We start from the raw sequence: 24364 nt of genomic DNA, 5'->3' as shown, positions 1-24364 counted from the left end.
TCACCAGCTTCATTGCCCTTCTCTGGACACGTTCCAGTATCTCAACATCTCTCTTGAATTGAGGAGCCCAGAACTGGACACAGCACTCAAGGTGTGGCCTGAGCAGTGCTGAGTACAGGGGCAGAAGAACCTCCCTTGTCCTGCTGGCCACACTGTTCCTGATGCAGGCCAGGATGCCATTGGCTCTCTTGGCCACTTGGGCACACTGCTGCCTCATGTCCAGCCCACTATCTAGCAGTACCCCCAGGTCCCTTTCTTCCTGGCTGCTCTCAGCCACTCTGTCCCCAGCCTGCAGCGCTGCCTGGGGTTGTTTTGCAGTGTAGCACACAGAGCAAGTCACTGGACGCCAACTGTGCACTTCCTTTGGAGATTGTCAGCTATACTAAGGAAATGCTAGTCTAGGCTGGCAGCATAGCCAGCTGATCTAACTGTATCCCTCATCCAGAAATTCCTCTGGAAGCAGAACAGAGTAGGAATGGAGATTGTGTAATGTATAATAAATACGTTGTGTAACGAGAAGCTGCATCTACACATTGGCCATGGTGACAGAGCAGTGTGGTACCGTGTCCTGATTCAGCAGGCCTGACTAGATGGCCAGGGGGAGGTACACATCAGTGGCCTCTGCCAGGAGGTCTAGACATGGGTGTCTTTTTGCAGTGCAGCACTTACAGGGGTCAACACTGGAGTTCTGAATTCCTGGAGAAGCAGGTGCTCAAGATGTACAAACAGGTGATGAGTTCTGTGTTTTGAAGGCTTCCTTCCAGTCAGCTTCCAGTATGCTTAAGTGTTAACACAGAGGCACCAAAAACCCCATTGGTTAGTGGTAATGTGCCCTTGGGGGAACATCTCTAATACTACCACATTCTAGGTGAAGATCTAAGTGCAAGTGCAGCTGTTACCTACCATGTACCTTCTGAGAGTATAGTGAGAGGCCCTCATTCCTCAAGTCAGCACTTGTTTAACAAGTCTTGCTGGTTTTTGTTATGTTTCCTAGGAGCCAACATCTTTCTTACCTCATCTGGACTGATTAAACTAGGAGACTTTGGCTGCTCAGTGAAACTGAAGAACAACACACAGACAATGCCTGGAGAAGTTAACAGTACTCTGGGGACTGCAGGTAAGGATGCTTGTGCTAGGCAGATAATTGTCTAGTGACCATAAAATGAGATCTCTCTGAAGCAAATTTGGGCTGGAGTAAAATGATGTGTTTCAAGGAGTCTTGATTTTTTTCTTTTCCATAGCTAATTAAATGTGCTTTGCATCCAGAAGCCATCGGTGAGAAGGAAAATTGTGTTTGTCTGGTAACTATAAAGGTCATAGAATCAGTCAGGGTTGGAAGGGACCACAAGGATCATCCAGTTCCAACCCCCCTGCAATGCCCAGGGACACCCTACCCTAGAGCAGGCTGCCCACAGCCTCAACCAGCCTGGCCTTAAACACCTGCATGGACAGGCCCTCAACCACCTCCCTGGGCAACCCAGTCCAGCCTCTCACCACTCTCATGCTCAACAACTTCCTCCTCATGTCCAGTCTGAATCTCCCCACCTCCAGCTTTGCTCCATTAAAGATGCTGGAGCTTGTGCTTCTTCTGCTTGTATATTTCCCTGCAGCCTCACTGGAACAACTTAATCTAATTTTTACACATGAAAATAACTGAAGGCCTCTCTGTCACCCTACTGGGGCAGGCTGTGGATGGAGTCTACCTGGACTTCAGCAAAGCCTTTGACACCATCTGCACAACAAGCTCCTGGCCAAGCTGGCAGCTCCTGGCTTGGACAGACTCACTCTGATGTGGGTCAAGGACTGGCTGGAAGGCTGAGCCCAGAGAGTGGTGGTGAATGGTGCCACATCCAGTTGGCAGCTGTCACTAGTGGTGTGCCCCAAGGATCAGTGCTGGGCCCAGTCCTGCTCAATATCTTTACTGATGGTCTGGAGCAGGGGATTGAGTTCAGCATCAGTAAGTTTGCAGATGACACCAAGCTGGGAGCAGCTGTGGAGCTGTTGGAGGGTAGCAGAGTCCTGCAAAAGGACCTTGCCAGGGTGGGTAGGTGGGCAGAGGCCAATGGGATGAGATTTAATGAAGCCAAGTGCAGGGTTCTGCACTTTTGCCACAACAACCCTAAGCAGCACTACAGGCTGGGGACAGAGTGGCTGAGAGCAGCCAGGAAGAAGGGGACCTGAGGGTACTGATAGATAGATAGTAGCTGAAGATGAGGCAGCAGTGTGCCCAGGTGGCCAAGAGAGCCAATGGCATCCTGGCCTGCATCAGGAGCAGTGTGGCCAGTAGGACAAAGGAGGTTATTCTGCCCCTGGACTCAGCACTGGTCAGGCCACACCTTGAGTGCTGTGTCCAGTTCTGGGCTTCTCAATTCAAGAGAGATGTTGAGGTGCTGGAAAGTGTCCAGAGAAGGGCAATGAAGCTGGTGAGGGGCCTGGAGCACAGCCCTGTGAGGAGAGGCTGAGGGAGCTGGGGGTGTGCAGCCTGCAGAAGAGGAGGCTCAGGGCAGAGCTCATTGCTGTCTGCAGCTACCTGAAGGGAGGCTGTAGCCAGGTGGGGTTGGTCTCTTCTGCCAGGCAACCAGCAACGGAACAAGGGGACACAGTCTCAAGTTGTGCCAGGGGAGGTCTAGTATGGATGTTAGGAGGAAGTTGTTGTCAGAGAGAGTGATTGGCATTGGAATGGGCTGCCCAGGGAGGTGGTGGAGTCACTGTGCTTGGAGCTGTTCAAGAGCAGTCTGGCTGAGGCACTTAGCGCCATGGTCTAATTGATTGTCTAGGGCTGGCTACTAGGTTGGCCTGGATGATGTTGGAGGTCTCTTCCAACCTGGTTGATTGTATGATTCTATGGTTGTCACTGTCACCTCTCAAACTGACAGACAGTTGTGCTGCAGGCATATGAAAGAGTAAGAAATCAGCAAATGGCAAAACTTAGCAAGAAAATCTGGGTGGGAGTTCATTACAGAGGTATGAAGTAAGTTTGGTTTGTTTATTTCCTGTGTACTGCTACTTCCTCTGCATGAACTGATGACTTCTTATGTGTTGTTTCAAAGCATACATGGCTCCAGAAGTAATTACTCGAGCTAAAGGAGAAGGGCATGGGCGTGCAGCAGACATCTGGAGCCTGGGTTGTGTTGTTATCGAGATGGTCACTGGCAAGGTAAGAATGCTTCATGCACTGAGTGATTGTAAAGCCTTTGTCTGTAGCAGTTTCTCTGCAAATCCTGCTCCCACACACAGCAGTGTGTAAGTACTGGGGTGGGTTTTAATGTCTTGGAGTACAGAAATATGTGCTGTATTGGCTAGCAAGTTACTAAGCCTTGCACTTAGCAATGCTGTTAACTGTTGCAGAGGCCTTGGCACGAATACGAGCACAACTTCCAGATCATGTATAAAGTGGGGATGGGTCATAAGCCTCCAATACCTGACAAAGTGAGCCCAGAAGGAAAAGACTTCCTTTGCCACTGCCTGGAGAGTGACCCAAAGATGAGGTGGACGGCCAGCCAGCTCCTCGACCATCCTTTTGTCAAGGTTTGTCTCACAGCTTTGGCTACAAACACTGCAGATGGGAACTAGAGACAGATTTTAGTTGATTCATCATGTGCAGTTATGCCACAGGGCTTTGTCTCATGGTGGGATGCTGGTATCAAGTTGATGCTGTTCAGGAAACAAAGTTTGGGAACCTTTTCAGAAGCTACATGTGGTGTTGCTAGTAAATATTGGACTAAGAACCTGATGTGCACTGGTGTGCACCATGTGCATGCTTAACCTGGAGAAGAGGAGGCTCAGGCCTGACCTCATTGCTGTCTACAACTACCTGGAGGGAGGCTGCAGCCAGGTGGAGTTGGTCTCTTCTGCCAGGTAACCAGCAACAGAAGAAGGGGACACAGCCTCAAGTTGTGCTGGGGGAGTTCTAGGCTGGATGTTAGGAGAAAGTTGTTGGCAGAGAGAGTGATTGGCATTGGAATGGGCTGCCCAGGGAGGTGTTGGGTCACTGTCCCTGGAGGTGTTGAAGCAAAGCCTGGCTGAGGCACTTAGTGCCATGGTCTGGTTGACTGGCTAGGGCTGGGTGCTAGGTTGGCCTGGATGATCTTGGAGGTCTCTTCCAACCTGGTTGATTCTATGAATTGCCCTCTGTCCCCTTTGCAGGTTTGCACAGATGAAGAATGAAGTTCAGTCTCTGGTGTTTTTTATTCTGGCTTCTGATCACTACTGTATGTAATATTTACATAAAGACTGTGCTGAGAAACAGTGTGAAAGTTGACCTTATGAAGACTGCACGAGTGACAAGTGTCACTTTGCCTGCTGCTCCTGTACGTGTTCCTTGGCACACGTTGCTCATGTGACAGTGTCCCCAGGTTGGAAGAAGCTGCATGTTTCAGTGAAAGTGCCATTACTACTGTATATGGACCATACCTTTTGGGTTTGTTCTTTCCCTCGTTTCTCATTTGATTGAGAACTGTAATGTTAATATGTAGTATTTTTGAACTCTTTAGGTTCAGAAAAAAAATGCTGTAGTGTTACCAGACCTTGTTTTTTAATCTGTTTGTTGGAGTGCACTGACTGTGAACTTTTACTGGGGGTTTTTGTTTATTTGTCTTTGGGGTTTTTTTTTGGGGGGGGGACACACACGGGGACAAGCTTCAGATTTGTTATGCACAAGGCTGATTCATGAGATTTAAAAGGGAAAAAAAAAACAAACACAAGTTTTTTTCTCAATAAATGGTTTATTTTAGGAGTTGGTGGTGAAGGGTTTTCTTCTGACAATGTGTATCTGGGATTGTATCATAACTTACACTTCTTTTCAGTGCTTGTTCAAGGCTGCTAAACTAACCAAACAGGAACGAGCTTCTCTTCCGTTGCAGCACTCAGTGTTTTGTCAAGCTCAGGATGTGCCATGTGAGATGCTTCTTACGCCAGTGAGAACAAAACTGGGGACCCCTCTTCATCCTCTCTGCAGGGAGTAAGTTGATGTGTTCCTGACACTGCTCATTAGATGAAGTAATAGTGTGGCCAGTAGGACAAGGGAGGTTATTCTGCCCCTGGACTCAGCACTGGTCAGGCAACAGCTTGAGTGCTGTGTTCAGTTCTGGGCTCCTCAATTCAAGAGACATGTTGAGGTTCTGGAACATGTCCAGAGAAGGGCAACAAAGCTGGTGAGGGGCCTGGAGCACAGCCCTGTGAGGAGAGGCTGAGGGAGCTGGGGGTGTGCAGCCTGCAGAAGAGGAGGCTCAGGGCAGAGCTCATTGCTGTCTACAAGTACCTGAAGGGAGGCTGTAGCCAGGTGGGGTTGGTGTCTTCTGCCAGGCAAGCAGCAATAGAACAAGGGGACACAGTCTCAAGTTGTGGCAGGGGAGGTCTAGGCTGGATGTTGTTAGGAAGTTGTTGGCAGAGAGAGTGATTGGCATTGGAATGGGCTGCCCAGGGAGGTGCTGGAGTCGCCATCCCTGGAGGTGTTGAAGCCAAGCCTGGCTGAGGCACTTAGTGCCGTGGTCTGGTTGATTGGCTAGGGCTGGGTGCTAGGTTGGACTGGATGTTCTTGGAAGTCTCTTCCAACCTGGTTGATTCTGTGAGCACTGTGAGCAGACTGCAGTGCTGTGGTCTGCCTGGCATTGCTGTGGTCAGGAGAAGAATCTGTTAATATTATTCTAATGTTCTGCTTAGCAGAACAAAGAACTTACTGTTAGCTTTCTCATACTGATTTCTGGTCTTGGCTTTCCTCACCATCCCCCAGTTATCATTACTCTCAGAAAATGCAGAGAAGTTGGAAGTGATTAGCAATCAGAAGAACATTCTACAACCTTTGATCTTCTTAGATTATTGCTATTGCAAAAACTAACACAAAAATGTTACATGTAAGCATCAGTGCAAGTTTACATATATTAGTTTCAGAATGTTGACCTTAAAATGGTTAACTTACAAAGCAGAGAACTTGCATTTCACATTTGGCTTTCTTCTGAAGTCTTGTCTCTCCTCTTAATCCACAAAGCCTTGCTTTGATGCAGGTGGGAGTAGCTTTTAGCAGCTGTTGCAAAGGTTTCATGAAATCTGGCATTTAAATCTGCAAAAGCAGGAGGCTAACTCTGCAGGTCACCAATGCAGTACATCTGTCTAGGGTCTCAAAAAACACAGTACTGAATTTCAACAAAACCTTTCTCTTCAGTTCTCTGTTTTCAATTAGGAGGGGAACTACAACAACGATCTGACATGAAAGCCCTCCCATCACCTGCCTGCTGTGCACTTCACTTTGTAGTGTATGAGAAGTAGCCAAGTAGTTCATGTCCTTATGTGCCTTGTTGAAGGTGTCCTTGTACACAAACAAGAACTGCAGACAGCTCATAGGAGTCAGCATGAAGGTGAGAAGTAAACAGTTACTTGTCCATTGTTACCAACTGAAACAAAACTCAGCCACTGCAGATCAGCTTTTTATACTTTTATTTTTGTATAAACAAATGTTAAGACTACTTTTGTTAAGGCAGTTGTGAACCATACAGTTACTTGTGGGGACAAGTGGTGAACACTGCTTCCTTAATGACATAGGTCATTCTTTAAATACAGTGAAATAGACTACTTTAACTTTGGCAAGTACCATTAAGCTTTCTGTTTGCCAGTGAATGGTGGAAGGGCCCAGTGCAGCAGTCTTGGTATGCTGAGACTTACAGATGTGCTCATGAGGATGAATCCAGGAGGGGTATGTTTGGCCCTCAGCCTGTTCTACAGGTGGGTCCCAGAGCAATGGGTATGAAATAGTCTGAATACTCTTTTAGAAGCATTTACATGTTTGGTATTTTCCTCTGGGAGAAGTGGTGCTGCAAGCAGGTGGAGAGGAAAGGACTGAGTGTCATAAGGGACGTTAAATGTCTCTCTAGCAGCCTGGTAAAGCTGTGGCTCTTGAAAAAGTTAGCCTCTCACTACACGAGTGCCTACTTGTTGTTTAGAACCACTCACCCTGGCAGAGAGAGTTTGTTCTTCCAGCTTGAGAAAAGCCCATGGCTGTCTGCCAGGTCAGGCTTACACTAAAATGATGGCTTGGAGAAATCTCTGCTCTCTGTCCTGCTCCCACTCAGTTTCACTTCTTGTCTAGAGCCTTCAGGCGCCAGATAGATCACTGCAGGCGAGCAGGACCTTCAGCCACTCTTGCATCTTACAACACTCAGCTTGTCACTCCTAAGATTTTCAGTAACCAGGAGGGCAGGGCCTGGGCTTTATTCAAAGGATAGCTTTTGGAACAGGGCAGTATTTTCTGATCTCATCTGACTTCAGGCTCTATTGCATCTGAAAAACTACACTGAAGCCCACGTTTATGGTCATGACATCATCCAACCTATTCCAGAAAGCTTCAAAGCACAGAGAATGGCTCTGTACACAAGAGAGGTGGGGCAACAAGCACCAAACACTTCCTTCACGTTGTGTATTTTACTGCCTCCACTCTAGGAAAACTCTGTACTCACTGCTCCATGCTAAAAGCACGTCTCTGCCTGCTCATTAGCTGCTGCATGCTAAACAGGACTGCTTTCAAGATAGCCCTGGCCAGCAAATGTGTGCTCATAGAATGATTCATATTCTGTTGTATTAGCTCCTGTTTCTTCTGGCCTCAGCTTTATTATAGGAAAAAGCTTTGGCTTTTTTTTTCCATGCCAGCTGTTAGAACAGACTGCTCCAGACACACACTGGCTCTTCATTCCTGTCAGGGTTCAGTCCTGTGCACAGTGGAAATATAGCATCATTCGAAGTGCCAAACATCATCACCACTGCTCAGCACTGCTTGCTGTAGATTTTCAAAGCCTGAAGTGTTTTGAAGTCAGAAGTGCTGGCAGCTGGAAGTCCTTTTTTGAATTACACAAGCTCTTTTTAATAACTTGGAAACCCTCAACTACTGAACTTTAAAATCAAAAGGAGGCTGCCCTGGAATGAGTACTGAGGATATCAAAACAACAACAACCCCAAGCAGTGCTACAGTCTGGGGACAGAGTGGCTGAGAGCAGCCAGGAAGAAAGGGACCTGGGGGTACTGATAGGTAGTAGCTGAACATGAGGCAGCAGTGTGCCCAGGTGGCCAAGAGAGCCAATGGCATCCTGGGCTGGATCAGGAGCAGTGTGGCCAGCAGGACAAGGGAGGTTATTCTGCCCCTGTACTCAGCACTGCTCAGGCGACACCTTGAGTGCTGTGTCCAGTTCTGGGCTCCTCAATTCAAGAGAGATGTTGAGATACTGGAAGGTGTCCAGAGAAAGGCAAAAAAGCTGGTGAGGGTCCTGGAGCACAGCCCTGTGAGGAGAGGCTGAGGGAGCTGGGGGTGTGCAGCCTGCAGCAGAGGAGGTTCAGGGCAGACCTCATTGCTGTCTACAACTCCCTGAAGGGAGGCTGCAGCCAGGTGGGGTTGGGCTCTTCTGCCAGGCAAGCAGAAATAGAACAAGAGGACACAGTCTCAGGTTGTGGTGGGGGAGGTCTAGGCTGGATGTTGTGAGGAAGTTGTTGGCAGAGAGAGTGATTGGCATTGGAATGGGCTGCCCAGGGAGGTGGTGGAGTTGCCATCCCTGGAGGTGTTGAAGCAAAGCCTGGCTGAGGCACTTAGTGCCATGGTCTGGTTGACTGGCTAGGGCTGGGTGCTAGGTTGGCCTGGCTGATCTTGCAGGTCTCTTCCAACGTGTCTGACTCTCTGATTCTATGAACACAGCTTTCCCAGGGAGCTTGATTGTAGTTTTAATCCAGAAGGCTGTCAGAGCAAGTCCAGACAGCATGCCACTGTCCTAGGGCTCTCTGCTCCCCACATTAAAAGCATAGGGTAATGTAATGATTACCTCCAGCTGACTGTTAGGAGGCACCATGTCAACGAATTGCATCAGCAAAGACAGACCAGCAGATTAACTGGGATCAGAGCAGTATGGGTGTGGGGCAGGACTTTTAATGCATGGTTTGCATTACTCAGTTACAGCATACCCTGCTGGTTTGCTTCCACCATTGTTAGGAGGGCCTAGGATTTGAACGGGTGATTGAAGCTCACAGGAATTGTATTAGCTCAGTTCTCCCAAGCTGTAAATGGCATTTACTGACAAAAGAATTACAGCTTTCAGCTACCCTTCTGAGGTACTGCCTGGGGAAGGATGTGGCAGCGGTAATGTAGCCCTGCTCGGGTCACAAGGCCAAATTCCACTGCAGGTTATCCTGCTGCAGTGCTGCACTGGAACAAAGTGAGCCCTTAGCTGGGGTCAGGCTTGAAGTTTTACAAGGGCTTATGTGGTGCACACCGTGGGAACATGTTCTGAACATAAGAAAACTCCACTGCAGTTCTGCCAGTTCACTACAGCTGCTTCAGTCCACTACTGCTATAACCAGGCAGAGCATCTTTTTAAGCACTGACACCTGATTGTTGACTTGTTCACATGTAATCTACACAATTACCAACTCTGTTCTCCTTCCCCTCTACTCTGCCCTGCTGAGACCTCATCTTGAATACTGCCTGCAGTTTTGGGCTCCCCAGTTGAAGAGGGACAGGGATCTGCTGGAGAGGGTCCAGCAGGAGCCTATGAGGATGATAAGGGGACAGGAGGGCATGGCTTATGAGGAGAGGCTGAGGGACCTGGGGCTGTTTAGTCTGTAGAAGAGAAGACTGAGAGGGGATTTAATAAATGTTCACAACCATCTGAGGGCTGGCCAGGAAGGGGGGGGACAGGCTCTGCTCACTTGGGATGGGACAAGGAGCAATGGGTGCAAGTTGCAGCAAAAGAGGTGTTTCACCTCAACACAAGGGGGAACTTCTTTACTGTAAGGGTCCCAGAGCACTGGCACAGGCTCCCCATAGAGGTTGTGGAGTCTCCTTCCCTGGAGCCTTTCAAGACCTGCCTGGATGTGTTCCTCTGTGATGTATGTTAGATAGTATTGTCCTGCTCTGGCAGGGGCATTGGACTGGATGATCTCCTTGGGTCCCTTCCGACCCCTAAAGTCCTGTGATCCTGTAACAATCTTCTGCCGTTTATCTATTCCTTTGAGCAAGTTAAGAAAGAGAAATCCTGCCCCTCCAGTTTGTTTCCAGGTGCAGTCTCACCATACAAACACACTGGAATTTAATTTTCCTCCAAAAACCTTCTTAAGACCCTTTGTAGGAAAACAAACCAACCACCCAAAGCTAAACCTCTTGTGGAGAGGAGTGCATCTTCCAAGCACATCACCAAGCCCACATCCCCAGAGAAAAGTAACAGGGCACAAAGTCAGATATGCAATGGCAATTGCTCATCCTTCCCTTCTTCCATTCTCACCTGAAGGACCATGATACGCACTTGAGTTTTGTTCCCTTTGGATTGCAGCAGTCTCTGAAGATAACTACTTTTGTTTCTGCTTGTTGTCGTTGTTGCCGTAAGTGGAGCCCTTGTTAATTTCTGTAACCCCTATCATCCATCTGACACCAACAGAAGCTGAAAAATTAACAAAGGCCAAGTTAAAAGCTGCTTACCGAGACTGAAGGTCTCTGGAAAGAGACAGCAGCACAGCATAAAACAGAAGTGCCTGTACTTGACTGTTGATGAAAGTTACATCCCTGTTTTCCTGTATCCACTACTTGTCTCACAGTATTTCATTGAGGAAGGTCCCATTCTCGGTAGGCCTGGATGATCTTGGAGGTCTCTTCCAACCTGGCTGATTCTATGATTCTGTGTCCTAGGCTACTGGCTCAGGCTAGACAGCCTCTCCCACCAGCAGGGGGAGAGGCCACATGAACCAACATGAGGAGAGGCATGAGGTGCTCAGCCTTGTTAAACCTTAGACAAGGCTAGCTGTAAAATGAGTATGCTTTGGGGCCACTGCTGTTACCTGGTTCCTGGAGGTGAGTGACAAACTGCCTGGTTCTGTTTTTTTTTCACTTCTTGTACCTGAAGTGACTGCTTAAGTCCCATACAACTTAGCCTAAACCCTGTGACCTCATTGCTGTCTACAACTACCTGAAGGGAGGCTGCAGCCAGGTGGGGTTGGTCTCTTCTGCCAGGCAACCAACAACAGAAGAAGGGGACACAGCCTCAAGTTGTGCCAGAGAAGGTCTAGGCTGGATGTTAGGAGGAAGTTTTTGGCAGAGAGAGTGATTGGCATTGGAATGGGCTGCCCAGGGAGGTGGTGGAGTCACTGTCCCTGGAGGTGTTGAAGCAAAGTCTGGATAAGGCACTTAGTGCTGTGGTCTAACTGATTGGCCAGGGCTGGGTGCTAGGTTGGCCTGGCTCATCTTGCAGGTCTCTTCCAACCTGGTTGATTCTATGAGTCCCTCCCTCACAGTTGTGTATTTTTATGCAGAGGGACCTAGCTGCCCCACATCTGTTACTCCCCAAACACATACTGTTCCTCTGTTCAAAACACATAAAAAGAGCCCCAACACCTCCCACTGCCACCACAAACAAGAACCAAAACACCTTGAGAAAGCCAATATTCTCCTGGGCCTCTGATTCCCAGTTTCTTCCTGACTGATGATGAAGAGGCCTAGTCCTGCGAGGTGCTCAAAATGTCTCATTCCTATTGGTCTCCACCTCTCAAAGACAAAAGCATCCTCACATGTCATACAATCATAGAATCAGCCAGGTTGGAAGAGACCTCCAAGCTCATCCAGTCCAACCTAGCACCCAGCCCTAACCAATCAACCAGACCATGGCACTAAGTGCCTCAGCCAGGCTTTGCTTCAACACCTCCAGGGACAGCAACTCCACCACCTCCCTGGGCAGCCCATTCCAATGCCAATCACTCTCTCTGACAACAACTTCATCCTAACATCCAGCCTAGACCTCCCCTAGCACAACTTGAGACTGTGTCCCCTTCTTCTGTTGCTGCTTGCCTGGCAGAAGACACCAACCCTCTACCAGACTACAGCCTCCCTTCAGGTAGTTGTAGGCAGCAATGAGGTCTGCCCTGAGCCTCCTCTTCTGCAGGCTGCACACCCCCAGCTCCCTCAGCCTCTCCTCACAGGGCTGTGCTCCAGGCCCCTCACCAGCTTTGTTGCCCTTCTCTGGACATGTTCCAGCACCTCAACATCTCTCTTGAATTGAGGAGCCCAGAACTGGACAGGCCTGACCAGTGCTGAGTCCAGGGGCAGAATAACCTCCCTTGTCCTACTGGCCACACTGTTCCTGATGCAGGCCAGGATGCCACATGGCCAGGAGCTAGGGAAGAAAAGAGGAAGGTCCAACACACAGCCTGCAGTCTGAGATCTGAACTTCATAGCATGAAGTCATCTGAGAACTTCACCAGAAGTGCTAGAATCAACATCTGCTGATGGACACAGAGCATAAATAAGAGCAGCTGTTACAGCAACCACACAACACGTTGGGAGTTTCATCCAGTTTGAGGAATAACACTGCCTGGACATCAAAAAATACCTAATTCAGATCTTTGCTCCCTGGCAGGAGCTGCCATTGACCTTCTGTCCTCATTTTGCACTGCAGCCTTCAGCATGCTAGGGAGGGCAGGGTGCAAGGAGAAGGGACTGCTGCTGTTTGCTGAGCCTGTGCGTGCCAGGCTGCCTCAGTGGCTTCTCCCTGCACTGGTGGCCTCATCTCCACAGCTCTCCTGAACCCATACTCCAGTGATACCATCACATGGAAGGCTTTTTGACTCTGTTGTTTTCCATACTGTTCAACTGCTGCTGGCAGCTCTAGAACAAAACACTTCTAGAGCAGGAAGGTCATCCTCTTCAACACACAGCACCAAAGCACGAAAGGCAGCGCTGAGGTCTTTGGAGCCAAATGAGATTGGAGAAGCAGAGGGAGGGGAAAAAGCTGCTCCCAAGTACTGACATCTGAGAACTGCTTTAACACCAAATAATGCTTGTGAGCTAAGTAAACAAATCTCTTGCTACGTGTCCTACCAAACTAAAGGCAGTTTTCCAAAGACTTTTGTCTCTCAAACTGCTTGGGCATTTATCCTCTGAAGCAGGGACTGCCTTGTGATGGCTTCAAGTAGTGTCACAAAAGGCCCCTAGTCCCAGACCAGTAGTTAGATATTAGCACCATGTGATGCTTATTGTGAGTACAAATAGCTTAGCTGCTGCAGAGCAAAGCAAGAGAGGATGGCTCAGCACTCTCAGTATAAAGAGGAGACATCGTTAATTTAGGGCTGAAAGCCTGTGAGCTGAACCAGCAGAGCTATATTTATCTGCATTGTTATTAACCCCTTGGATCTGGATTCCTTAGAGAGGCTGAGGAATTGAAGGACTGCTTTCACACCAGTTTGACCACCTCAGGGCACTTCTGCTCCTTCCACCTGAACAGTTACTTGAAAGCCATTGAGTGTTTTACTGGAGAGTACAATTAGCAGAGCCTGTGCAAAAGACAAATGATGCTCTGGAAACAAAGCAGAGGGCACCAGGTAAAAGGACCTAGCTCTTCTGCTCTTTCCCTCCATGGAAGGTTTATGCCTCTGTTGTGCTATCTGCACCTGTGCTAATGTTACCTGCTACTGAAATCTGCCCTTAAGAAGGGCAATCTACTTATAATAGGCTATTAGAGACTGCAATAAGCTTCCTGATTGTGAAAGGTGAGATGTGAAATTGCCATATAAAAAAATAACAGCCCAAATTCTGCCTGTGGTAATGAACAGAGTGAAATGGGGTGGGGGGGCACTACTTAGGCCTTCCCACAGGTAAGGTGGTGAAAAAAATATGCTTCTAAGTCATGGTTGATGCTCCATAAGAAAAACTTAGGCATTTTACTTCAAACATTGCCAGGGTAGAAAGCATCAACAAGTTCTCCAGATGAGGACAAGGACACAGCTTTTGCCCTTCTTTGCCCTCTACTTTCCCTGCTGTAATGTATCAGCCATTATCCTTGCTCTTGTTTGCCTTCCCAGGGCCCAAAGCATCATGAAGCAAATTTCCTGTGTGCACACACACAAATTCTTCCTTCTCCAGCTGTCATTAGCAGAAGCTTCCAGAGTAGCTTGCACTGAGTTTGATTTGGTGAGTTCTTTCTGAATAAGAAGTCTGTGTGCCTACCATATTCAGCTCTTCATCTTGATCGGACCAGCAAGGGACCTGCTCAAGAATCAGACCTCTGACAATGCAAAGAAATACTATGTGTTGGCAGTTATTCCCTAGGTAGAAAACAAAGATGCAGGGGCAGGGATGCCATCCAGAGGGACCTGGACAGGCGGGATGGGTGGGCCTAGGCCAACCTCATGACGTTCAACAAGGCCAAGTGTAAGGTCCTGGACCTGGGTTGGCATAATCCCAAGCACAGCTCCACGCTGAGAGCAGCCCTGAGGAACAGGACCTGGGGGTCTAGGGTGATGAAAAGCTCAACAGGAGCCTGCAGTGTGAGTGCAGCCCAGACAGCAACCCTGTGCTGGGCTGCAGCAAGAGCAGTGTGGGCAGCAGGGCAAGGGAGAGGATTCTGCCCCTTTACTCTGCTCTCCTCAGACCCCACCTGGAGTCCTGTGTGCAACTCTGGAGCCCTCAGCACAAGAAGGACATGGAACTGCTGGAGCCAGTCGAGAGGAGGGCCACAAAGATGCGCAGAGGGCTGGAGCAGCTCTGTTGTGAGGACGGGCTAGGAGAGCTGGGTCTTTTCAGCCTGGCAAAGAGAAGGCTTCCAGGAGACCTTGGAGTGGCCTTCCAGTATCTGAAGAGGACCTACAGGAAGGCTGGGGAGGGACTATTGACAAGGTCTTGTAATGACAGGACAAGGAGGAATGGGTTTAGACTTGAAGAGGAGAGATTTAAACCAGATGTTAGGAAGAAGTTCTTTCCAGTGAGGGTGGTGAGACACTGGCACAGGTTGCCCAGGGAGGTTGTGGCTGTTCCCTTCCTGGACATGGTCAAGACCAGGTTGGATGAGGCCTTTAGTGACTTGTTAGAGGTTTCCCTGCTTATGGCAGGGGGTTGGAACTGGATGATCTTTGATGTCACTTCCAACCTAAACCGTTCTATGATTCTATGGACTTCTAGATGCCCTTCTGAAACAAGAAAATGCTCCCCATTTTCCTCTGTGTTCCCATTTTGGACATAGCTTTTTAAGTGAACCTCAGTATCTCTGCACCAGAGTTTGCTCAGAGCCAGAAGGACTGAAGTCTGTTGCTTTTTCAAAGGGTGTTTATAACATACACAGGCATTAAGATGATGAAGCATAAATGCATGTGATGGTCATTGTGGCCACAGGAACGATTTGCTTTATAAAAGGTATGGCTTATTCTGGAAGGGAACTTGTTTTACAAATAGGCACCCAAGGTGCCAAAAAAGCACAGACACCCAGAGATGACACAAGTTGCCAAGCAGACCTGGTTCCTGTTTCCTCAAAAAACATTAAATCAGATTTCTCTCATCGTTGGGTTTTTTTTCCCCCCTTCCTCCTCTTCAGTAACACAGTAGTTTAAACACAGAACAGAGCAGTCCAGGACTAGCACATTAAGAATGATCTGTGATGGTCTATGTCCCGTGTGACATGAGTCAATGGAGATGGCTACAACAGGTTGTCCTTAATTCACAACCTCATGTGTGACTGTGACTGGATGAAAACCTTCTCAACACAATCAATTATCCTTGACTATGTCTGTTCCTTCTCCTCACCCCTCCCTACCCAGGGTTTGAATGGGGAGAAGGTGGCACAAAAACTGCTTTCCCCTTACCCTACCCTGCAGGCTTGAAGGGGGAGCAGCAGGAGGCCTTCTGCAGGTGTGCTGACCCCTGCGGGAGCCTGCGCTGCAGTCTGGCTGTGCCTGGCTGGGGTTTGTGCCCAGTGTAACATGGCAAATGGGCACTTTGTCTGGAAAAGCATAACCTGAGCAAGGGAGAGGGCACGAGGAGGTTCCTGCCTTGAAAGAGTTCCTGCTGTGACAGAGCTCCTCACAGGACAGGTTCCTGCCATGACAGAACTCCCATTTTGGACCGTCCCTGCTTTTGGATGGCCTCTACCTTTTGCATGGCTCTTGGTTTTACACTGTCCCTGCCTTTGGGTGCTTCTCCCCACGTTTCATAGAATCATAGCATCAACCAGGCTGGAAAAGACCTCCAAGATCATCCAGTCCAGCCTAGCACCCAGCCCTGTCCAATCAAATAGACCATGGCACTAAGTGCCTCAGCCAGGCTTTGCTTGAAGACCTCAAGCGACAGAGCCTCCACCACCTCCCTGGGCAGCCCATTCCAATGCCAATCACTCTCTCTGCCAACAACTCCCTCCTAGCATCCAGCCTGTACCTCCCCTGGCACAACTCGAGACTGTGTCCCCTTGCTTTGCATCACTCTGCAAACTTGCAAGCCTGGCAAGTGATGGGGTGCATTTGAGAGAGCTGCTGGTGGCACTCAGACCTGGCTGCTCTCAGACCATATCACAGCCACCTTCCTGGCTGCCATTCCGAGCTGGGGAGTCCACAGCAGTTTAGCTCTCCCCTGCCAAGGTAGTGCCACTCCCACGAATCCCTGTCTTGTGGCAGTCATGTCCAGAGACATTTCTGAGTTTGGCATCTTTGGGCTGTTGCTGCCTGGATCCAGACTGTTGGATATTGCTTGCAGCATCAGGAGGCAGCTGAGAGCAGAGGAATCCAGCAAGGGAACATCTCCCAATGCCTCTCACCTCTGTGAGTAAAGCCTCCTGCTCCCTTAATTCTCTGCTCAGCCTGATCGATAGTGGGGGTAAAGCTGTGTTTGTGGCTTAGCCTTTTCCATTTCCTGGCTTCCTACATCTCCAGATTTGTCCATAACATCCTTTTGAAGAATCCATGATCAAATTAGAGTCTGTAAATAAACCTAAACTAGTTCTGTACATAGTTTGGGGGCAGGGTGCTCAGGAAAAGAAAATCATTCTGTTGGTATAATTCCTGACTCAGCCACATGAATTCCCTGCCTTCACAACAATGTCTTACAGGCATTCAAAGTACAAAGCAGTAACACAAACAAAAACCCTTTGGCAGGGAAACTACTGGAAAGTTAAGCTTCTAGAGAAACAGGAAATCTCACATGCAGCTCTCTAAAGGTGAATATAGTAGAGGATGATCTGTTTAATTCACAAATCTTTATATTAGTAAGCCTCAATAAATAATAGCTGACAGTTGCCCTCTAAGTGGCCAAGAGAGCCAGTGGCATCCTGGCCTGCATCAGGAATGGTGTGGCCAGCAGGAGCAGGGAGGTCATTCTGCCCCTGTACTCTGCACTGGTTAGACCACACCTTGAGTACTGTGTTCAATTCTGGGCCCCCCAGTTTAGGAGGGACATTGAGATGCTTGAGCATGTCCAGAGAAGGGCGACGAGGCTGGGGAGAGGCCTTGAGCACAGCCCTACGAGGAGAGGCTGAGGGAGCTGGGATTGGTTAGCCTGGAGAAGAGGAGGCTCAGGGGAGACCTTATTGCTGTCTACAACTACCTGAGGGGAGGTTGTGGCCAGGAGGAGGTTGCTCTCTTCTCTCAGGTGGCCAGCACCAGAACAAGAGGACACAGCCTCAGGCTGCACCAGGGGAGATTTAGGCTGGAGGTGAGGAGAAAGTTCTTCCCTGAGAGAGTCATTGGACACTGGAATGGGCTGCCCGGGGAGGTGGTGGAGTCGCCGTCCCTGGAGCTGTTCAAGGCAGGACTGGACGTGGCACTTGGTGCCATGGTCTGGCCTTGAGCTCTGTGCTAAAGGGTTGGACTTGATGATCTGTGAGGTCTCCTCCAACCCTGATGATACTGTGTGATACTGTGATACTGTAAGTAATCTTGCTGTTGCAGAAAACTTACCCATTACAATGACAAATGCAAAAGTAGCCAGTGTCAAGGATGAGCCACTGTTGATCATGTTGATGAGAAGCTTGAATAATGGATATAGCAGCAGTAAGGCCCAGAAAAGCCAGTTCAAAAGTGTCCATGGCCGTCGGGGTGGTACCACAGCGACTTCTGGGTAGGTTCCTGTTTGGTAGTATTCTTCCTGGAATGCATCCTAGCAGAACAAAGCAGGGCAACTATTAAATTCCAATCTGCCAACAAAACTAACCATTTGTTACTTTGATGTTCCTCCTTCTGCAGGCTTGTAACCACAGGAGAAGATCAAAGACTAGTGAGGGCTGAAAGGTTTCTACTTTGAAGTCAGAGAAAAAGGAGAAGGGGGGGTTGTGTGAAAGAAGCAAGCTTACAGTGATGTGCACATCCCAGCCTGGAAAATGGCATGCCTACACTCAAGGCAGAAGGGTGAGGGGAGGGACATTGGAACAGGCTGCCCAGGGAGGTGTGGGAGTCACCATAGAATCAACCAGGTTGGAAAAGACCTCCAAGCTCATCCAGTCCAGCCTAGCACCCAGCCCTGTCCAATCAACCAGACCATGGCACTGTCTCATCCAGCCTTTTCTTCAACACTTCCAGGGATGGCAACTCCACCACCTCCCTGGGCAGCCCATTCCAATGCCAATCACTCTCTCTATGAAGAACTTCCTCCTATTATCCAGCCTCAGCACAACTTGAGACTGTGTCTCCTTGTTCTGTTGCTGGTTGCTTGGGAGAAGAGACCAACCCCCACTTGGCCAACCCTGGAGGTGTTCAAGCAAAGCCTGGATGAGGCACTTAGTGCCATGGTCTAGTTAATTGGATAGGGCTGGGTGCTAGGTTGGAGTGGATGATCTTGGAGGTCTCTTCCAGCCTGGATGATTCTATGATTCTATTCTACATTCCTGCAGCAGTGCAGCTATCACTGTTCAAACTCCCACAAGAGCCACAGCCACCAACCAGGTACTGCTACAGCAAAGAAATATTTGGGTTACAGGTTCTGTGGCAGATCATCTGTTCCTTAACGTTGCCTTCAACTACTGTTCTGAAACAGCAGCCACAGCCCTACCAGGAAAGGTAAGCAGACACCTTCTCTTCCCATACTCCAGAGAACACCACCTCTGCCTGGCTGCTTTGTCCGAGGGAAGGAGCTTTGTTCATCTGGTTCCCATGAAGCTGTGGAAAGAAGCCTGAGTGCTGAATCTCTCTGTTCAGCATGAAAGCAGTTTTGACTACAGCACTCTCAGTGTAATATGAGGAAGATAATGGGGTGAGGTTTGTTTTGGTTTGGGTTTTTTGTCTTGTGGTGTGTTTTAAAGCACATAGAGCACAGAAGATGTACAGAATACAGTACCTTTCTCCAGAGCCTGAATGTGTGAGTGGCATTACCTTTAGCGATGTGATCAACCCACAATATCAGACTGGATGGGAAAGAACCCTTTGTTCATGGTTCAAAAGCTGAGAATTCATCTCAGTTATCACATAAAACTGGTTTATTAATGAAGTCAGCATTAGACTGACATAAAAAGGAACCTGCATTTAGTCAGAATGAAGTACTACATACCTTCAAAGAATGGAATGCTTCATGGGTTGCCAAAAATTCTGGCAAAGCCAAGGTTGTCCTAATCAGCCACAAGAAGATGAAGTCTACTGTACTATGATTTTACATCCAGTTCAATATCTTTATTGATGATCTGGATGAGGGCATTGAGTCCAGCATCAGTAAGTTTGCAGATGACACCAAGCTGGGAGCAGCTGTTGATCTGTTGGAAGGTAGGAGAGCCCTGCAGAAGGACCTGGACAGGCTGAATGGGCAGAGGCCAATGGGATGAGATTGAACAAGGCCAAGTGCAGGGTTCTGCACTTTGGCCACAACAACCCCAAGCAGCACTACAGGCTGGGGACTGAGTGGCTGAGAGCAGCCAGGAGGAAAGGGACCTGGGGGTACTGATAGATAGTAAGCTGAAGATGAGCCAGCAGTGTGCCCAGGTGGCCAAGAGAGCCAATGGCATCCTGGCCTGCATCAGGAGCAGTGTGGCCAGTAGGACAAGGGAGGTTATTCTGCCCCTGGACTCAGCACTGGTCAGGCCACACCTTGAGTGCTGTGTCCAGTTCTGGGCCCCTCAATTCAAGAGAGATGTTGAGGTGCTGGAACATGTCCAGAGAAGGGCAACAAAGCTGGTGAGGGGCCTGGAGCACAAATCCTATGAGGAGAGGTTGAGGGAGCTGGGGGTGTGCAGCCTGCAGAAGAGGAGGCTCAGGGCAGACCTCATTGCTGTCTACAACTACCTGAAGGGACATTGTAGCCAGGTGGGGGGTGGCCTCTTCTGCCAGGCAACCAGCAATAGAACAAGGGGACACAGTCTCAAGTTGTGCCAGGGTAGGTATAGGATGGATGTTAGGAAGAAGTTTTTCACAGAGAGAGTGATTGGCATTGGAATGAGCTGCCCAGGGAGGTGGTGGAGGCACCGTCCCTGGGGGTCTTCAAGAGGAGACTGGATGAGGCACTTAGTGCCATGGTCTGGTTGATTGGATAGGGCTGGGTGCTAGGTTGGACTGGATGATCTTGGAGGTCTCTTCCAACCTGGTTGATTCTATGATTCTATGAACTCCAGCTGACACAGAGAATTCTCTACTTATCTGATAGCAATTACAGGCTGCTACTTTATCTATTTCAAAAGGCACGCTCAGGCTTTAAGAGATTACACAGTAATTAAAGCCTTTCACTACTGAGATTAGAGACATTAAGCCTGTTTTGTACATGTGAGCTAGATTGTACAAAGATCATTATGGAAAATTCATTATTTGACTTCAACAAATTACACAGCAGATGAAGTTTTTCTTACGGTGCCTTGAGGATCTTGGTTTGTGACTGGTTTAACACAGGGGGATACTAATCACCAATTAACTGAATTCTAGTATGGACAACTAGGTTTCTAAATGCTGATATGGCCAAGGAAATTATTATTGGTGTCATCATTAAGGGGCCTACTACTACAGAGAGCAAGACTTAAGGCAAGGAGAATTCTCTTCCTTGGCTCTGCACAGCAAAACTGTTGACCACATCTCACCAAGGAGTTTGAAACAGATGGAATAAAAATACAGCAGGGAAAATGATGTCAGTGCTGTCATCTCCACTACATGTTCCACACTGTTGTGGGGGAAAAGCTCTTCAGCTATAACTTCTTACCCTTAAAAACAGTCACATTCCTTGCTGAATCTGCCTTCTGAGCTTTTATCAGGGGTGCCCATCAACAGCTCAATTCAGCATTTAAACCCATGATGTACCCCAAAATTTCTCTTGGCCACTTCATCCACGCTGACTTCCTTTCATTCCCCTTCATACAGAGTTTGTTTTCAGTTTGTAATAAATGCAACCCACCCAGATATCATATACGAACATAGAAGCATGCTGCCTCCAATGCCCCCACCAAATCTGAGGTACTTCACACAGTGGAGTGGGTAATGCAGTGGGGGGAAAGCAGGAAGCAGCACTACAGGCTGTGGACAGTGTCTGGAGAGCAGTCAGGAAGAAAGGGACCTGGGGGTACTGGTAGATAGTAGCTGAACATGAGCCAGCAGTGTGCCCAGCTGGGCAGCACCACCACTGGCATCCTGGCCTGCATCAGGAACAGTGTGGCCAGCAGGACAAGGGAGGTTATTCTTCCTCTGTACTCAGCACTGGTCAGGCCACACCTTGAGTGCTGTGTCCAGTTCTGGGCTCCTCAATTCAAGATAGATGTTGAGATACTGGAATGTGTCCAGAGAAGGGCAACAAAGCTGGTGAGGGGCCTGGAGCACAGCCCTGTGAGGAGAGGCTGAGGGAGCTGGGAGTGTGCAGCCTGCAGCAGAGGAGGCTCAGGGCAGACCTCATTGCTGTCTACAGCTACCTGAAGGGAGGCTGTAGCCAGGTGGGGTTGGTCTCTTCTGCCAGGCAAGCAGCAACAGAACAAGGGGACACAGTGTTGAGTTGTGGTGGGGGAGGTCTAGGCTGGATGTTAGGAGGAAGTTGTTGTCAGAGAGAGTGATTGGCATTGGAATGGGCTGCCCAGGGAGGTGGTGGAGTCGCTGTCCCTGGAGGTGTTAAAAAATAAAGCCTGGCTGAGGCTCTTAGTGCCATGGTCTGGTTGATTGGACAGGGCTGGGTGCTAGGTTGGACTGGATGATCTTGGATCCTGTATGATATTCTATATTGTGAGGAGCTAACTGGATCCTTCCTGCTCCCAGCAGGGAAGTCAGAGTGCAGAGGTCTGTCACCACTCTTTCATGACAAACCCCACAAAATCCAAATATCCAAAAGTATAAACCTTTGGTCCTGAACATTGGAGTTCTGTACACTTCTCCTCTTCAGCTATGCTTTGCTAATTCCCTGGGGCATTTCAGCACATATTTTCCATGCTTCTCTTATACATGAGAAGAGTTAGTAGCTTGCTTTCTTTTTAATGGAAATTAAGATTCTCAAGGACAATTTCTATTTCAGATACTGAGGCTGTAAGGAGGTGAAAAAAGAATATGAACATGCAAGAGCTGGCAGAGTTGTGAATATTGTACAGTACTTCCTTAGCCCTCAATATAGGAAGGACAGAAACCTGATGGAGTGGGTCCAGAGGAATGCCATGAAAATGATCAGGGGGCTGGAGCACCTCTGCTACAAAGACAGGCTCAGGGAGCTGGGATTGTTCAGCCTGGAGAAGAGGAGGCTCCAGGGAGACCTAATAGCTGCCTTCCAGTACCTGAAGGAGCCTACAAGAAGGATGGAGAGAGACTGTTTACAAAAGCCTGTAGTGATAGGACAAGGGGCAATGGCTTCAAACTAGAGAAGAGTAGATTTAGCTTGGATGTTAGGAGCAGTTTCTTTACTGTGAGAGCAGTGGAACACTGGAACAGGTTGCCCATGGAGGTGGTTGGGGACCCACCCCTGGAGCTATTCCAAGTGAGGCTCTACAGGGCTCTGGGCAACCTGATCCAGTGGAGGATGACCCTGCAGGCTGTAGAGGGGATTGGACAAGATGACCTTTGGAGATGCCCTCCAATCCAGGCCATTCTGTGATTCCTTGCATGCTTATGACTCCCACTGATGGGACCAGGAGTGCTGCTGTATGCAAAGACTGCGCCCCCAGCAATTACCTGCTGTGTTCACAAAAACCAAACCACGGAGAAACAGATTCTGAACATCTGCAGGATGCATATGAAAGTATGTTAAAAAATCATTTAAAGATCAGAAGGCATCTACAAACACAGTCATGGCTACTCTGCTCTGATTATATGTAATTAGGAATCCTAAATGTATGTCTACTATTGCACACGATGTGAAAGCAATCCATAGAGTTATAGAATCAGCCAGGCTGGAAGGGACCTCCAAGATCATCCAGTCCAACCTAGCACCCAGCCCTAGACAATCAACCAGACCATGGCACTAAGTGTCTCAGCCAGATTTTCTTCAACACCTCCAGGGATGGCAACTCCACCACCTCCCTGTGCAGCCCATTCCAATGTCAATCACTCTCTGCCAACAACTTCCTCCTAACATCCAGCCTAGACCTCCCCCAGCACAACTTGAGACTGTGTCCCCTTCTTCTCTTGCTGCTTGCCTGGCAGCAGAGCCCAACCCCACCTTGGCTACAGCCTCCCTTCAGGTAGTTGTCGACAGCAGTGAGGTCCCCCCAAGCCTCCTCTCCTCCAGGCTGCAAACCCCCAGCTCCCTCAGCCTCTCCTCACAGGACTGTGCTCCAGGCTCACCTCACCCTTCTCTGGTCATGTTCCAGTATCTCAATATCTCTCTTGAATTGAGTAGCCCAGAACTGGACACAGCACTCAAGGTGTGGCAGGGGGACAGGGACAGGTGTTATCAGCCTGTCCTATTAATGCTGGATCCATGCCTTGGTAAAAAAAGACAGGGTAAAAACAGGGACAAAGAAAATCTAAAGCAAAGTATACCTCATTTAGTCCATGAATTACTTCTTTATGCAGGAGATGCCTTTAAGGGGAAGGAGGTCCTTCTACCAACCAGGAGCTAGTTGTGCTTTTTTGTATCCTTATAAAACTTTCTGAAGAGGAGTTTTAACACTACTCTGTCAAGGCTTGCTTAAGTTTTCTTCCTGTTGCTCTTGAAGCACAAAATAAAGGCACTCATGACTGACAGCACAAAACTGCTTCGTATCTGGAGATACAGAGCCCTGATCCCGAAAACCCAATCAACCAACCCACCCACCCCCAGCTCCCAAAGCAGGACTATTACACACATGCACTGTAAAGGTCTCCTAGCAGTATAAATTACTGAACATTAGTGGCTTGCAAGTACTGTCTAGATGAAAGTCCCACCTTTTCTTGGTACAGTTTGTGGAGCCAGTTAGAACATTCTTGCTCATCTTCTGGGACTTCCTCTAGTGGAATTCGCCTGCCAATGGCAAACAAGAGAAACTGAAGGATGCTAGATACTGCAGTGACCATAAAGAGCACTTACAGGACACAGACAGATTGACCATCTGGCAGCAGTCTCTCTAAGCATTTATTTATTTATTTCTAATTTGTGGTAACAACTCCCAAATCAGCAAAGCACACTTTGCTTCTAGACTCACCTTTGGTTTTCAGGTGCATCTGAAAATCAGTTACTTAGGGTTAGCATCATAGAATCAGTCAGGGTTGGAAGGGACCACAAGGATCAGCTGTTTACAACACC

General features: G+C 48.6%; 2 protein-coding genes across 2 annotated transcripts in view; one reads left to right on the top strand and one right to left on the bottom strand.

Moving 5' to 3' along the window:
* Positions 1 to 4735, top strand: part of MAP3K4 (mitogen-activated protein kinase kinase kinase 4) — an 87818-nt gene extending 83083 nt beyond the window's left edge. Inside the window, exons 24-27 of the mRNA XM_064158249.1 lie at positions 995 to 1117; positions 3051 to 3157; positions 3349 to 3528; positions 4147 to 4735. Coding sequence (XP_064014319.1) covers positions 995 to 1117; positions 3051 to 3157; positions 3349 to 3528; positions 4147 to 4167 — 431 coding nt within the window. The 3' untranslated portion in view covers positions 4168 to 4735. The remainder of the gene's footprint in view (positions 1 to 994; positions 1118 to 3050; positions 3158 to 3348; positions 3529 to 4146) is intronic.
* A 5467-nt stretch (positions 4736 to 10202) lies between these two features.
* AGPAT4 (1-acylglycerol-3-phosphate O-acyltransferase 4) overlaps positions 10203 to 24364 on the bottom strand; it is a 65831-nt gene continuing 51669 nt past the window's right edge. Inside the window, exons 7-9 of the mRNA XM_064158250.1 lie at positions 24007 to 24082; positions 17668 to 17866; positions 10203 to 10406 (exon numbers count right to left, since the gene is read on the bottom strand). Coding sequence (XP_064014320.1) covers positions 10315 to 10406; positions 17668 to 17866; positions 24007 to 24082 — 367 coding nt within the window. The 3' untranslated portion in view covers positions 10203 to 10314. The remainder of the gene's footprint in view (positions 10407 to 17667; positions 17867 to 24006; positions 24083 to 24364) is intronic.

The sequence above is a fragment of the Pogoniulus pusillus genome, chromosome 18, assembly GCF_015220805.1.
Source record: "Pogoniulus pusillus isolate bPogPus1 chromosome 18, bPogPus1.pri, whole genome shotgun sequence".
Lineage (NCBI taxonomy): Eukaryota > Metazoa > Chordata > Aves > Piciformes > Lybiidae > Pogoniulus > Pogoniulus pusillus.
The sequence above is the reverse complement of the archived record's forward strand: the minus strand, read 5'-3'. Positions and strand labels throughout refer to the sequence as shown.